This window comes from Trachurus trachurus (genome assembly GCF_905171665.1).
Source record: "Trachurus trachurus genome assembly, chromosome: 21".
Lineage (NCBI taxonomy): Eukaryota > Metazoa > Chordata > Actinopteri > Carangiformes > Carangidae > Trachurus > Trachurus trachurus.
The window spans coordinates 18,305,752-18,320,463 of record NC_139899.1 but is presented as its reverse complement, the minus strand read 5'-3'; the positions used below and the strand labels follow the sequence as shown (position 1 = coordinate 18,320,463).

General features: G+C 42.4%; 2 protein-coding genes across 2 annotated transcripts in view; one reads left to right on the top strand and one right to left on the bottom strand.

The window, feature by feature from the left end:
- The first annotated feature begins 36 nt into the window (after nucleotides 1–36).
- rpe (ribulose-5-phosphate-3-epimerase) lies at nucleotides 37–3,536 on the top strand. Its single transcript, XM_083996180.1, has 6 exons — nucleotides 37–200; nucleotides 556–635; nucleotides 746–885; nucleotides 1,087–1,221; nucleotides 2,386–2,472; nucleotides 2,589–3,536. Exons 1-6 carry the CDS (start codon nucleotides 49–51, stop codon nucleotides 2,709–2,711), a joined length of 717 nt encoding a protein of 238 aa, XP_083852306.1. The 5' UTR covers nucleotides 37–48; the 3' UTR covers nucleotides 2,712–3,536.
- A 9,032-nt stretch (nucleotides 3,537–12,568) lies between these two features.
- The window catches only part of igsf3 (immunoglobulin superfamily, member 3), a 65,039-nt gene continuing 62,895 nt past the window's right edge, over nucleotides 12,569–14,712 (bottom strand). The window contains exon 9 of the mRNA XM_083996333.1: nucleotides 12,569–14,154. Coding sequence (XP_083852459.1) covers nucleotides 13,904–14,154 — 251 coding nt within the window. The 3' untranslated portion in view covers nucleotides 12,569–13,903. The remainder of the gene's footprint in view (nucleotides 14,155–14,712) is intronic.

The following is a 14,712-nucleotide window of genomic DNA, read 5'->3' as shown; positions in this document are numbered from 1 at the left end:
CGGTTAACTTGCCCTGGCGTTAGTTTGTTATAGCCTCCTCTTGGCTCCATGCAGAGAGCAGCGGTGACAGCAGCACGCATGGCTTACAGTGCGAAGATCGGTCCGTCCATCCTGAGCAGCGACCTGTCCTGTCTGGGCAGCGAGTGCGTCCGGATGATGGAGTGCGGGTCAGACTACCTGCACCTGGACGTCATGGACGGGTCAGTTTATTAGCACTTATTGATAAGAGCATGCTAACTGCTAGCAAGCCGGTGGGAAGTTTCAGTGCGAGGGAGCTAAAGTTGGCTAACGTCAACAAGCTAAGTGAGCTTGTCAAAAGTTAAGCTGGTTTTAGCCCGCGTTTATGTAATTGGATTTTTTTTCTGTGTCAAACGTCAGATTGTCAAACATTATACTGTATTCAGAGCTATGGCAGTCAGACCTTGTCCCTCTGCTTTTGCCTCTTCCTCCACACTTACGCAAGACGTTACTTTGCAACTGTTTGTGCAAGATGAGTCGTTTTCACAACAGCTGATAGTCTAATGTTTGGTTTTGTCTCTGTGTCTTGTGTTAAAGGCACTTTGTCCCCAATCTCACGTTTGGCCATCCCATGGTGGAGTGGCTGAGGAAGTCAGTAGGCCAAGACCCTTTCTTTGGTAAGAAACAACACACACAACTAACCCTGCAAACCTTAACCCAGTTATTTCATTGAAACCAATCATGAATGCCTTGCCTTACACTGTTAATGTGACTGTTAATGTTGCAGACATGCACATGATGGTGTCCCGGCCGGAGCAGTGGGTGAAGCCCATGGCTGCAGCAGGAGCCAACCAGTACACCTTCCACTTGGAGGCCACCACCAACCCTGGAAATCTCATCAAGGAAATAAGAGAGAGTGGCATGAAGGTGAGAAAACAATCCTGCTCTGCAAGAGGAAGTAAAGCTCCAGAGTGTGTGTTAAGTTTCACCAATGAGGAAAATTTATGTTGAATTCATCCTTTAAGAAACCACATATTGATACTGCATCATATTGACAGGAAAAGTTGAAATATCAGCTACATAGATGAATGTAGATGAGCAGTCATATTAACACTGTGAATGTTGTAGGTGGGTTTGGCCATTAAACCTGGTACAACGGTGGAGGAGATGGCTCCCTGGGCGAACCACATCGACATGGCTCTGGTCATGACTGTTGAACCTGGCTTTGGGGGACAGAAGTTCATGGAGGACATGATGCCAAAAGTAAGTGTTTTTCTCTTTTTTCTTTCTTATTTACAATACAGGAAGTTATAATATATCTGGCTACTTCCTTTAGTGCAGTTTGGATGCTGCTGTGACTTGGTATCAGAGCGTGACAGGACAGGTCGAGCCAGACTTAGCTGGTTAGCATACTAACTCCAGTAGAAGTAAACAAGTGATACAAACCGAAGGAAAACAAGAGTCAATATTTGTGTTTTCTTGACAAATAGAGGAATGTAGTTTGATGCTTAACTTGCACCATTTCCTCCAGTGTAAGTAAACAACCATTAGTGCTACCGGTAGAAATAGCTCCATTAACACAGTGTTATCAAACAGAACAAGCTGCTCATTTGCCTTATTGTAAACCACCAATATGGGAAAAAAAAATCTGGCTTCTCCCTAACGTAAACCATACCCCAACATTTGTCAACACATGATTCCAGATGTGCAGCACAATGATGAAAGTACAATAGTTTATACAATTTGCCTCACTTAAATTAGCAACATCACAACCATGCTATTAATTGAGAAGACAAATAAACTGCTGCTCAGTTTTTTGAGCCACTGCAACTACAGATGCGTGTTACAATCATTGCATCTTAAAGTGTTTCTGTTAGGGGAGGGCTTTTAGACAGCTGCTAGGTGATCTGTAACAAAGATATTAGCGAAGCAGAGTCAAAGTAACTGTGGAATAGATTTATATAAACTATTATCTCAATAAGATGGTTATACATTACGTCTATCGCTCTTTGACACATCCACTAAACTCTAAAATGCAGACTAAAATCGCAGAAATGTTGGGTTAGATTTCACTTTCCCAATGATGTGAGATTCAGTGTCCATAAATATTTCTACTAAACCTCACAGTCCCATTATATAATTACAAAATAAAATTATTTTCAGTTGAAGTGCTTTTTTCTCCCCCCTCTCGCCTTGTGGATGCCTCCACTCGCTGTGACTGTGGAGGCATCTGTTGGATGTTGTGTAAATGTCTATAACGGCCTGATAGAAGCATCTGTTAACCAAAGCGCAGTAGTTTTGTCTGACTGGCGTTACAATCTGGTTGAGGACATCTGTGCTTTTAATCCGGAGCACTGTGTCTCTTTGCACTCATGTGAATTGTTGTACAAGTGAATGGTGGATTTTGATCTCTGTTTCTGTAACCAGGTGAGCTGGCTGCGGAGTCAGTTTCCCTCTCTAGACATTGAAGTAGATGGAGGGGTTGGCCCCGACACCATTCACAAGTGTGCAGAGGTGAGGACTACAAACAGTACAGCATGTTCAAATCATTTCCCAAAAAACTGTTTATTGATTTTTTTTTTTTTTTTGGCGCTTCTCTCATATTGTGTGTATTATCATATTTGCCTCAGGCTGGAGCCAACATGATAGTGTCGGGCAGCGCAGTGATAGGCAGCGACGACCCTCGTTCTGTCATCTCTCTTCTGCGCACCGTGGTGGCCGAAGCGATCCAGAAACGCTCGCTTGACCGCTGAGATGTCCTCTTTGTGGAGATCCCCACGGCGACACTACTACCAGCCCGTCCTAACGACACACCACAGCAGCCGGTGGGACAGACTCAATACGGACATTTCTGGGGTAGAGGTCGGGTGGTAGCGGTGGGAGCAGCGTGGGCGCAGACGGCCAAATCTTAAAAACACTGTCATGTGTGTGAAGCTGCATCGTGCCTCTACAAAACTGTCTGACTTCATCCTGTCCTTCCACAGTCTCTCCTTCCTGAACAGTTAATTCAAAGTGAGTGTCATGATTTTGAGACTGGAATCTGACCTAATGCTGATCTCTCATCTGTAAACATTCCCAATATCGTTTTGTCTTGCACTGTAAACTGTAAGTATCAATTGATCATGGCAATAAGATCAGATCACCCAAGGAACACTGTGATTAGTAATTTTCAGACATCCATCTGAAATCATGTTTCGTACATCTTAAATCTTTCACTGTTTTGTTGAAATGGACCAGTTAAAACCTTCTTGTGCTAATGAGCAAAAAAAAAATATTGTTACACTACTAAATTCTGAGATTTTGGTTTTTGCAGATTAAAAACAAAACAAAACAAAAAATCCAAGGACATCGATGTGTAGAATTTGACCTTGAATGTGAATCCGACCAAACTTGAAGGAAGACAGGATGCAGAAATACAGCGAGTCAGATGTGTATAATAAATACACAGCAAAGTACAGAATTTCACCCACAGATCATTATTCTTGGTTAATGGTTAATGGAAAGCAGCCTCTCTGCTGGGTCTGACCGGATGTGGTAGACTGAGTTATCTGTTGACATTAAATAATTTAAATATATAATCCAGTGTAAGGATTCCTGTTTGAAAAGGCCGTCTTATATCTCCTCATTATATTTCAAGACAACCACAGTACAAGCACAAGCACTGTAGCAAAGGTTTAATAAAACAGTGAACATGAATATGTTATCTGAATGTACACTCACTAAGCACAGTGCTGCAGCCTCCCTCGGCTCTCTAAACAGACTCAACTTTTTATAGATTCAACAAGATGTTCAAACTTCCCTGTGAGACCATGTTGACATGACTGCATCACATCCTTTTTGCACATTTATCAGATGCTCCTGCACGTAACTAATTTCCCGTTCTACCGCATCCCCGAGGTGCCCTATTGGGGCCTGGATCTGTTGTCAAGAGAGGCCACTGAAGTTCACTGAACTCATTATCATGGTGCATTATCACACTGGAAGTAGCCATTAGAGGATGGTAAATTGTGGTCACAAAAGGATGCCCATGGTTAGCAGCAATATTCAGGCTGGGCTGTGGCAAGCCGAGGAACGCTCGGTTACACTGTCGCTACCACAAGCTAACTAGACTGTGGACACAAGGCAGATTGGATCCATGGATTCACAGTGTTGACTCAGTAGGAATCCAGATCCATCGGACCAGTCTTCATCTGTTACCATCTGACTGTTGTAGCCCATACGCCCTCATGGTGCAGCATGTTCATTCTGAGAGGCTTTTCTGCTCACCACAGTACACTTCCTGTCAGCTGTGGCAATAATTTTTATGTAACTAATGATAATGACGCTATATACGATTGGATTCATTTGCAATCCACTGTATTTTGCAGAAATGATACTTAGATTAATATCTAATTTTGTTTTCTTAAACAAGATGCATATAGCCATATGCACTATGAGGCTGTGTAATTTCCTTCTTCAACACTAGATGGCAAATTTGGACAAACACGCCACATAGAGGGGAATCCTAGTCAGAGTAAGAAATCATAATGAAATCGTAAGCATATATTATTAATTTGTGAGCGTGAACAAATATTCAACACGGCTTTTAGAACCACAGTGTTGTAATCTATAATGCATCCGCCCTCTGCGGTGTGAACAGCGTCACTAACAGCGCAGCAGAGAATTGGCTGCAGAAAGCTGCTGAGAAATTGGTTCTGCCAAAAATAATTGAAATTTAACAGTCTTGTTTCTATTAGCATACTAAAACACTCACTAACACAGTTTTACATGTTGCCTCTCTTCTGACGAACCAGTTTGAAACAAAACACTGATAAAGTTAGTGTTAGTCAAGTGGATCATGTGCGGTAGTGGTGCCACTGAGCAAGGATATGGTGATGGCTGCAAGTTTGAAATATAACATCTGTTGAGCCAGCCTGGGATATGGAGCCTCTCTGTTTTCCTCAGGACACCCAGGAAGACTAAAGACATGTCAACAGTATCTCTTACGTCTTTGTCTGCTGAAGGAAACCTTCATGTCAATGAGAATCACCCATGACATACTTCAAACTGCAAGCAGCTCGCTTTCAATAATGCAGCGCATGTCTTGGAGGCAGTTCACAGGCTGTTGAAATATTGATGCCTAAAATCTGTATTTTCATTTCGACGTGACATATAATGGCAGATAATGTCATCACTTTTCCACATTGGATGATTGTATATGTGCACGTACAGGTCCGTAAAGGGTGACGTGCACGCAGCAGGGGAGTTTGTGTGTGATACATGCATTTTATACATCATGAGGAAATCTCCTGTGACTGATTTCTGCTCTAATGGATGATGACAGGCGTTTTGTCTGCCTGTGTCGCTGCCGCTTCTCACAGACAGGGACACAATTCAGTGTGCAGGAGTAGTCAGCACCTACACATGCTCCACACTCCTTAAGCCATGTCGCAGTCTCATTATCAGTTAATTGACAGTTGCTTCACCCCCCCCCAGATTATATTTTAATGTTTACACAGTGTTGTTGAATTATTAAAAAATAAAATAGAGAGAAAATAAAGAGCTGTAAGCAGGTTGTGACAGTAACAGAATTAGTGTATGGAGGATACTCGCACGTCCACAGACACACACATACAGTACAGTACATACCTCACATGCAGGGCCCTAACTTATACATCAAAGTCACTCATGTGAGACTTCTCGCTCTGATGCCATGACAACACCATCTGCAGGTGCTGTCATGTGCAGTTAAAAGCAGTAATGGGTGGGGGAGGGCAGAGACACAGCAGAATGGACAGAGATCCATCAACACTTGAGAGGCCTTTCCTCGCTGGTCAAGTGTATGAGCGGCCTTGATCCTTCACACAGCCGGTCAGTGGGCATGTCCATAGAGTACACACACACACACACACACACACACACACACACACACACACACACACACACACACACACACACACACACACACACACACACACACACACAGAGTTCAAGAAAGAGGGCAGATACTGCAAGTCCAGAAAAGATTTTACACCAAAAATGAGTTAGACAGCCATCATGTAGAGCTTTTGATCTTCAGAGCGCTGCCTTGCGGGAACGTCTCATGCAGTTCATGGCAAAGGTGTGTGCAGACTTCAACAGAGCACTATGGTGTGTACAACCACGCAGCAAAAGCAGTCGGATCACCAAACAGCAGGCCCCTCCAGAGGCCGTCTTGTTAGACCGCAGGGGTTACGTCCAACCCACAGGAACACACACACACTTCTACTACTACTGGGAGCAGCTACACTTAGTTTGAATAGTGTTAAATCCACATCTGCCAATTTTACACCAGGGCCTTGGTGAGCATTATGATACTACTAGTACCCTTAACCGCATTCATGATCATGAGAGATGAATCACTGGATAAGGAGTCCCTATAATATATTCTGTCAAATATTCAATGGGCTCATGCAAAGATTCAGTGTGAACCAGCTGTCCCAGAGGAACGTGGGTTTTACGGTTCCTCTCTTTTTTTCTTCTTCTGCCATTTATTTTTTCCTATCTATTCCCTGCTGCCTTCTCTTTGCCTCAGTGATTCACCCTTCCCCCCTCCTTGAATCATTATATAGTAGTGGAATCCTATCTTTCTCCTCCTCTCCTCATCCTCAGCACTAAAGGCACATTAGTGGACTTGCGCTGCCTGCTCCTGCTCATTCATAATTACTTGGTGTCTCACAGGAGAACAACACGCACATTGCTGATTAGCTCGCTGTTTTTACCACCTTTACTTATGCATAAAGGCCTCATCTGATTGAGTGTGCAGTCTTATTAACAATTAAAAAAACAACTTGCTTAGAATAACATTACCACAGATCTCTTTGCTCCTCCCTGAAGCAAAACTGGTTGACTGTAGAGTATGAGCTATAGGCTGCCACATATTGCTATAAATGAGGACTCAAGACTCAGCCCCACTTTGATGTCCACATTTGTCGCTTTTAATCATATTACTTGAAGTAGCAAGTTTCGAAACGTGGGTACACAGTAAACATCATACTGGACCAGCTGAACATTAGTGTATTAAAGGAAACATGTGTGGCATTTAGTGACATCTAGTGGTGAGGTTGCACATTGCAACCACCTTGTTACATTATGATCTCAAAGTGTATAGAAGCCACTATGACTTTCAAGTAGACTAATGTTTAAAAAAAAACAGAGAGGCCCTTCTTACAGTCAGAGTTTGGTTTTTCCATTCTGGGCTATAGCAGCATGGCGGTGCAACATGCTAGCCTGGATGGAAGACCATCTGCTCCCTACAGTATACGGAGTGTCATTGTAAAGCTAATGAAAATGCAAGCGATATTACTGCAAATCAATCCCTAAATTCTAAACACTGGTTCTGTAATGTTTTTGAACATTTAAGCAAGTGGCTGTTTACTTTAAAGCCCCAGTATAACCTCAGAGCTTTGCCAACATCACTGCAGACCAGCCACGTTAAGAAATGCTTTAGTAGTCTATCTTCCCTCTATCTGCTTGAGCACCCAGAAGCATTTCAAACAACTTCTACTCATTTACATGCTTTAAGCAAGCGTTAGCAGGACAGGTCAAGATAAAATGGCCCTGGCTGAGGAATAATGAATCTCGCAAGGTCACTCTACCTATCAGACATTAAATGTTCATTTAAATTCTCAATAAAACAACAAACGCCAGGAACTGTTAATTAGCTCCTTATTTGAATCTCCGGGCTTCTACAGGGCCTCAGAGACTACAGAGACTAAATGCAGACATCCCAGGGGAATGTTGCCGTAGCAGCAACCTTAGCATCAGTTTACTCCATCTTAGAAGCAGTGGAACTGCACACACAATTTTAGAGTGTATCAATTATGGATGCGATGAGAATAGTGTGTTTGCAAATTTGTGCGTGTTTTTAATTCATAATGAATGATGTGGGACCATACTGTTTTTGTTGTTTGGATGTCAGCGCGCGTCTTGTGTGTTTTGTGTTGCATGTGATTCATCTGTGAGTTTCCATGATGATCATCAGCATGTGCTTGATCGTTGTTATTCTCTATCCTAACAGCTTTAACTAACAAGCCCTTAATACACCTATTGATTGTTTTTTTTCAGCAGAACTTACAGACATCACACTGTCCTAGAAGACTGCTGCAGACCCATCCATAATAAGTGCTATTTTCTGCAGCACAGGTGGTACATCGGTTCTCCGCCTCCTTTTATTGCTGACTTGTGTTACATCACTACTTAAAACCAACACTCTACTTTTGAAACAGGAATGTTACAATCCATGTGCTAAGATGGCTCTGCCTGACTCACACATACATCACTGAGTGAGTCACGCCACACTGAGGTGAATGCAACAGGCTGCGCACAGGCCTCAGCAGACCAGTCACACTCCACAAGCTGTTGATTTATTTTTTTTTAGCTTTGCCTCCCTTATGTCTTCATCTCTAAGAACAGAACAACCTGTCTATCCAGCTTCTCTCTATATATATATAGTGTGTGTTCACTGAACATATTTTAGTACATAAGCACATATTTCCCTTTTGCTATTCACACTTGGATGTTGTTGATCTTTACCAGACTTAATGGATTTTTCCTCGCTGTCCTTGTTACTATGCATCTGAGCTCATCACAGTGAAATCAGAAGAAGACATTATCTCTCTTCGCATTCTCCTCAGTGCGACCTCTCTCACTGGTAATAAATCATAATCTATTTGCCTGACTGCTGCCCTGCTGCTCTGGATCGTTAAGTACTGTCTGCCCATGTGTGCCCTCTGGTGTCTGCGTTCTCAGCGAGGACTATAGATTTGTGCACGTTGCTTACTTTTATGCAAAACAGATCTTTCCTCATAGGGTGCACGCTTGACAAAATGGAGACAGAACAACAATCAGGGAGAAAGTGGGACATGGAGCGCTCAAAGGGGGGAGGATTTGGTGGTGTTTTTTTTGCATCCTGTGAAGTTATGATGGCGCTGGCTGACAATAACATCGGCAGTATCTGTGTGCCTGCGATCAGCGCTTGCAGCATCAAAAGAACTTTGAGTGTGGGAGCTCTTTCAGTCAAGATGGATTGTTTTGTCAAGAACTGACCAAGAAAAAAAAAAAACTCTTGCAGGGGAACTTTCATGCATCACAGAATCCATAAAATGATCCAGTTACTCCACAAGCAAAAACCAACCTATGATTCCTCTTGCAGTGAATGCCATTCTCCCTTACTGTATGTCACCATGATTTATGGAACAGGTGGGGGCATTCGTCCTTGCCTTCATTGGGTATGTGTGCATCAATAGTAAGAGTTAATATGAATTCACGGGAGATGTTTATGAATGGCATGGATTGGTGGAAGACTGCAGTTTCCTTCTGGAAAGGTTTTTTCTATATGTGAGAGGGAGAGAGGGGGGAGGAAGAGTGAGGGAGTCCATCTGCATTGGTTATGAGTTATGAATGCTGAGACGTGATTTGCTGAGGCTGTCAAAACAGCGCCTGGTTAACTTAGAGGAGGCCCTCTAAGCATCATTTATCCTCTGACTTGCTGACCCAATCCCTCTCTACGTCTCTACTCAAAAAAGACACAGAGACTCAGAGACCGAACATGAGGAGTAAATAAACCTTCATGATGTTGAGGGGCTCAGAGGTTAAAATCCCACGCCAACTCAGCAAGACCCTGCTGCCTACAGGACATTAACCTTTTGCTTACAGCTATAGCAGAACTAGATGTTTGGGAAGGGTGCTGTGGTAGCATTTTAGTACATCATGCTTGATGTGGATCGATATGTTGTTATAACAACTCATGTCCAAATACTGCAAAAAAACAAAAAAAAAACATATTGTCGAAAACAAAACCAGGAAGATGCACTGAATGTATTTTATTGCAATAAACTGACAATAGCAAAGTGCCTTTTTAATGGTCACGATGGCAACTATTAGAATAACAAAAGAAAAAAAAGAAAAGAAAAAAACAAACAAACCATGGTCATATAAAAATACATCACTGAAAATAAAAGCAGTCACTGGCTGAACTGAAAACATCACCACAAACTATTTTACACCTAAATCTGGAGCCAGCACACAGCCAATACATGCAGCCCTCGAAACGCAGCTACAACACTGTCAGAACATCTGGAGGAACCTTGGGAGGCAGCACTGGATGGTATTCATATTATTTAACAAACAAACAAAAAATTCTGTTCAAGGTTCATGTACAGCTCTAATGATGGCGGCGGTGGTGGCAGCGCTGTGACTTCACACACCACGACCATGCCCTACACTTTCTGGCTCAAGTCTGGAAAAGATCAAATGAGTTGTATTTTGAACAAACTATGTCTGGGATTATGTGATTTTTTTGTTTCTAATCTTTTACTCAGCGAAGCTCGAGCAGCTGTTCAGTGGCACCGTAGGAATGTTCAAGATTTATGAAAAAATAAATCAATCTTTCAACCAACAAATAAGCTTCTTTCGCTTGTGAAAAACTGAAAGCGGCTTCATGTTAGCATTTACTGCCGGAGCAAATGCGAGTCAATAAGCTATCCAGCCATTACCATCAAATCACATCAGACCTTACTAACAGCTGCATCAATTATTCCTACTGGAGATACTGGAGCCTGGAAATGCACAGAATGGCTTCCCTGCTGTTTTATACATAAACCTCTGCCTTGCACTAGCATTGCATCAAATAGCAATGGGAGGCTAAAGGTTGTTTATAATGGAAAAAGAGAAGTTCACACACTGAATATTGCAACTTAATGAAGCAACACTTTGACCACAAAGGTCTTTGTTAGGCCAACACCATGTGAGAGAAACAATGGATATAGTAGAGATATACATGTATACATACAGAGTATTAGAAGGACAGTTAGATATTTGTAAATGCATCTTCCTCATGCACAATCACAACATCGTACATATTTCTATAACTGTGCATTTTTCAGAAATGTGTATTATACAGTATATATACACAAATACACACTCTGGATGCTCTATTGGCTAGTTTTATGAGTATAGTGGGTAATGTTTTTGCTATAGGTCTTTGTATCATGTGTTCTCCTAATTGTACTTGGACTTATCTTTGTTTCCTCTCACACGGGTGTGAGTAACACTTTTATAGTTGTTGCCCCATCAAAATACTTGAGCTTGCAATATTCAGTGCATGAACTACCTGTCCTTTCTAGTTGCGCACCGCTTTCATTCGATGCTTTCTGAGGTCCAGTGTGCGCACTAACCAAATTCTTAAAAAAAAAAAAAAATCATATCATATCTCTATAATGAAAATACATAACACATGTTTTGTCATGAGTAGACAGCGATTAATGGATGGGCATTTATCAATTTAGATGTAGCTGGATTTGCTGCACACGCTTCAAATTTCTGACTCCCCTGACTAAATAGCACCAGCTCTACTCCATCTGAAACACTGCAGTCTACTTGAAATGCTCTGGTTAATTAGGATAAAACAGTGAAGGAAGTTGAAATCTCAGGAGACGGTGGCTTGTGTCAGTATCAGCTGTACCTTTTGGCTTTTCATGACATAAATCGGTTTAATGAAGTGCTGCATTAAAGCAAAGCCTTAAGAGGACAAATATGAGCAATAATATCAAACACAATCTCAACAAACACCCATTCTTGAAATAGACTACTTCACAGGTTCAAAGGGGCGTCATCGCCACTCAGATATCGTAAAATGACGAGGGGGCTGGGCTTTGTGTTGACTGTCAGCTCAGGAGGTTGGGGGTGGGACGGTTGTGGGGGGTGGGGAAGTGTGGGGGGTTCGGGGCACTGCTCCGTCACACAAACACGATGCTCAAAGAGTTCAAAGTTTACAAAACATCAAAATTTCTCCTTCAGTATTGTCATGCAATATACATGTTGACACGATTGAGACAACAATGTCAAGTTTTTCAAGAGTTTTCATGTCCAGTCTGGCAGTGAAAGGGTTAGGGCCCAGGTCGGGAGGAGGATTTCTCACCTCGCCTGGCTCATTGCATTCCAGGGGGAGGTGACGCAGATTTTCAACCCTTCTGCCTTGCGTCAGGGGAGCTGAGGAGGTGCACCCTCAGCTAGAATCCATGATTAGAAGACGTTTTTTTAAACAGTTCGGTTTCGGCCGTCTTTGTTCAAACATCCTACCTAGGTGTTACATCACATTTCACTAAATAAACGCGACTCAAGCAAAAAAGCAGTAAGTGAATCCATTTTTGTGACTCGTCTGTTCTACTGTACATGTAAAGCCACAGTAAATTCCATTATAGATATAGATATACAGTGTATTGACACTGACCAAACTTGACAATCTGGTATGAAATGCTACAGACTGCAATGCGCAGGACAAATCTAGCATTTCTACATCTACCACATTGCCAACACACAGGCTATTGACATAATCTGCTTGGTGCAGTTGCCTGGCAACACAAGCAGCACAGTTTTTAGAGAATTTCAAAGCAAAAAAAAAAGAAAAAGAAAATTTTACAAAGCTATGCAAAGTAGTATAAAACAATAAATAGAAAAATCTTTAAAATAAACACAAAAGTCAAACATTTGCTCCCACCCATCGTTTTTGTTTCCTTCTAATGTGCAGATGACATTTTCAGAGTGTCTTACGACACATCTACACATTAGTAATCTTCAGTGTGGCTCTTAACAGATCAAAAGGCATTTTTTCAAAAACTAATATGCATCTTTTGAGCGTCTGGTATCTTTTAAAGACAAGATGACGGAGTGGTCAAACTGGGCAACTTAAAGAAATGTGCAAGAATTTAATTTCAGTCAATGACCCCCACTGTGCAGTTTAAGAAGGACAATTCAACTGACTTAACATGAGTGTAAAAATTTGACCTTTTGCCCACCAGGCCCCTAAACCCACAGCAGGAGGTAAGCAGACATATTTACAATCTGCCTCAGAACCAATCAGCTCGTCTCTCCCCCCTCTTTAAAACTTCAAACATTGGCAGCAGACGACAGCGTGGAAATAAGGAGGACTTGGCACAAGAAAAAAAAAATCCTCTGTCTTAAAGGACGTATATCCTCAGCAGGAGAGAGAGCTGTTCATTTATTCTCCGTCATTTCCGACCTCCCTCCCTCTCTTGTTCTCTTTCGCCGTCTCCTTCTTGGAGAGGAGGAGGATAGAAGAGGAGAGCGGAGCAGTCTCTCACTAAGGCCAGAGTGTCTGGCAGTGTTTAAGCAGCGCACCAGGACCTGTTTCTGTCTGCCAAGGCAAATTCATTGTGGAGGCAGGTGGGCCAACACACATACACACATCCTCACTTAGGACACAGACTTGTGTGTCCTTGCCTTTGTCTCTATGCAGGCTGGAAACCAAGTCATCAGCTACGGAGTCAGTGGGCGCAGAGCATCACTATGGCAACCAACATAGTGGGCCAGGCTGTGGCTGCTCTTGGATCAGTGCGGAGACTTTTTTTTGGCAACCGCTCGAAGCCGGAGTTGATTATAGAGTCTCTTCTCTTAAATGTTCTTCATGGATTGGCCAATGATCTCATGTGCGCATTTCTTTTTTTCTTTTTTTTTTTACTTTTTTCCTCTTTTGAAAAATAGACAAATATTCAGTGTAATAAAAACCAAAATGCAGGTATGAGATAAAGTTTCACAGAAAACAAACAAACAAAAAATGAGAGAGGCTCATGTAACTCTCTTGCCCTTCAATTTGCACTCACACAATTCATTGTGCTAACATGGCACACTCACTCTAGTCCACACACCCACCCTCACACATACACACACACACACACAAACACCCAGACACACACACACACACACACAGTTGTTGTTATCAACATAAAACAGGCAGCCACCAGGGTAGGAATTTTAAAACTGATCAACTGATTGACTAATTCAACACAGCGGTGAACGACGGTAAGGTCTGAAGGTGTAGTCCAGATCTGCTCCCTGGCATTGTGTCGGCTAGATCCGCAATGTGTGCGAGACAGGAGGGGGTGGGGGTTTCGGGGGTGTCCCTCGCTTAGTCAACAGAGCCGGGGTGCAGGCTGAGTGCAGGTGGGTCCAAACAGGTGGGGGAGTAACTGAGGTGAGGCTCTTTAATCCACAGGAGGGGGGCACCGTTCTTGCCCTCCTGGCTCTTGCTGTTGTTGCGGCTCTTGTAGCGCACCAGGAGCAAGGCGATGAGGAGGATGCCGAAGATGGGGAAGGGGTAGAAGAAGACAAAGTAGAAGAGGGAGTCGTTGGAGCACACCACTGACTGGAGGGTGGACACTGTTTAGAGAGAGAGAGAGAGAGTTGGAAAAAAAAATCACAATTTCTGAAGAAGCCATTTTTGCTGTTCTGGTGAAAATGAAGTTCAAGTTTCAAGTTTACTTTATTTGTCACATATAATTAAAAGTAATCACAGTGAAATTCTTATGCACCTTTGGTCATTTGCATAAAATAAACAGAGATATAAGAATATAAAAAGAAGAATTTGTCACTGACTTATTGCTGATGAAGGAAACTGGCTTTTTGATTGGATTTAACGAGTCAACGTGTAGAGGCTACTTCTTATATTCTTACAGCTACAGATCATCTTCATCTAGATGTAACCGCTGGTGAATGAATTCTTTAGATCCCAGCGCTGTTTTTGACGACATTAATCAGTCTGCTTTAATGCTAAACAGTGGGTGGCCATGTCTGGCTCTGCTTTTAACTGGGGTTGTTCCAATCTTCAAAATAAATGTTATGACTTGGGGAGTGAGTGGGTGGGTTGGTGGGTGAGGAGGCAGAGATGACATTCAGATTATCTGAGAGCTCCTTAATTGGACTATTAATATTATCATG

Excerpts from the sequence above, each read along its gene's own strand:
- rpe (XM_083996180.1), top strand. The coding sequence starts at position 49 with ATGCAGAGAGCAGCGGTGACAGCAGCACGCATGGCTTACAGTGCGAAG. Across the intron at positions 886-1,086 it reads TAAGAGAGAGTGGCATGAAG|GTGGGTTTGGCCATTAAACC; the intron begins GTGAGAAAACAA and ends TGAATGTTGTAG. Across the intron at positions 2,473-2,588 it reads CCATTCACAAGTGTGCAGAG|GCTGGAGCCAACATGATAGT; the intron begins GTGAGGACTACA and ends TATTTGCCTCAG.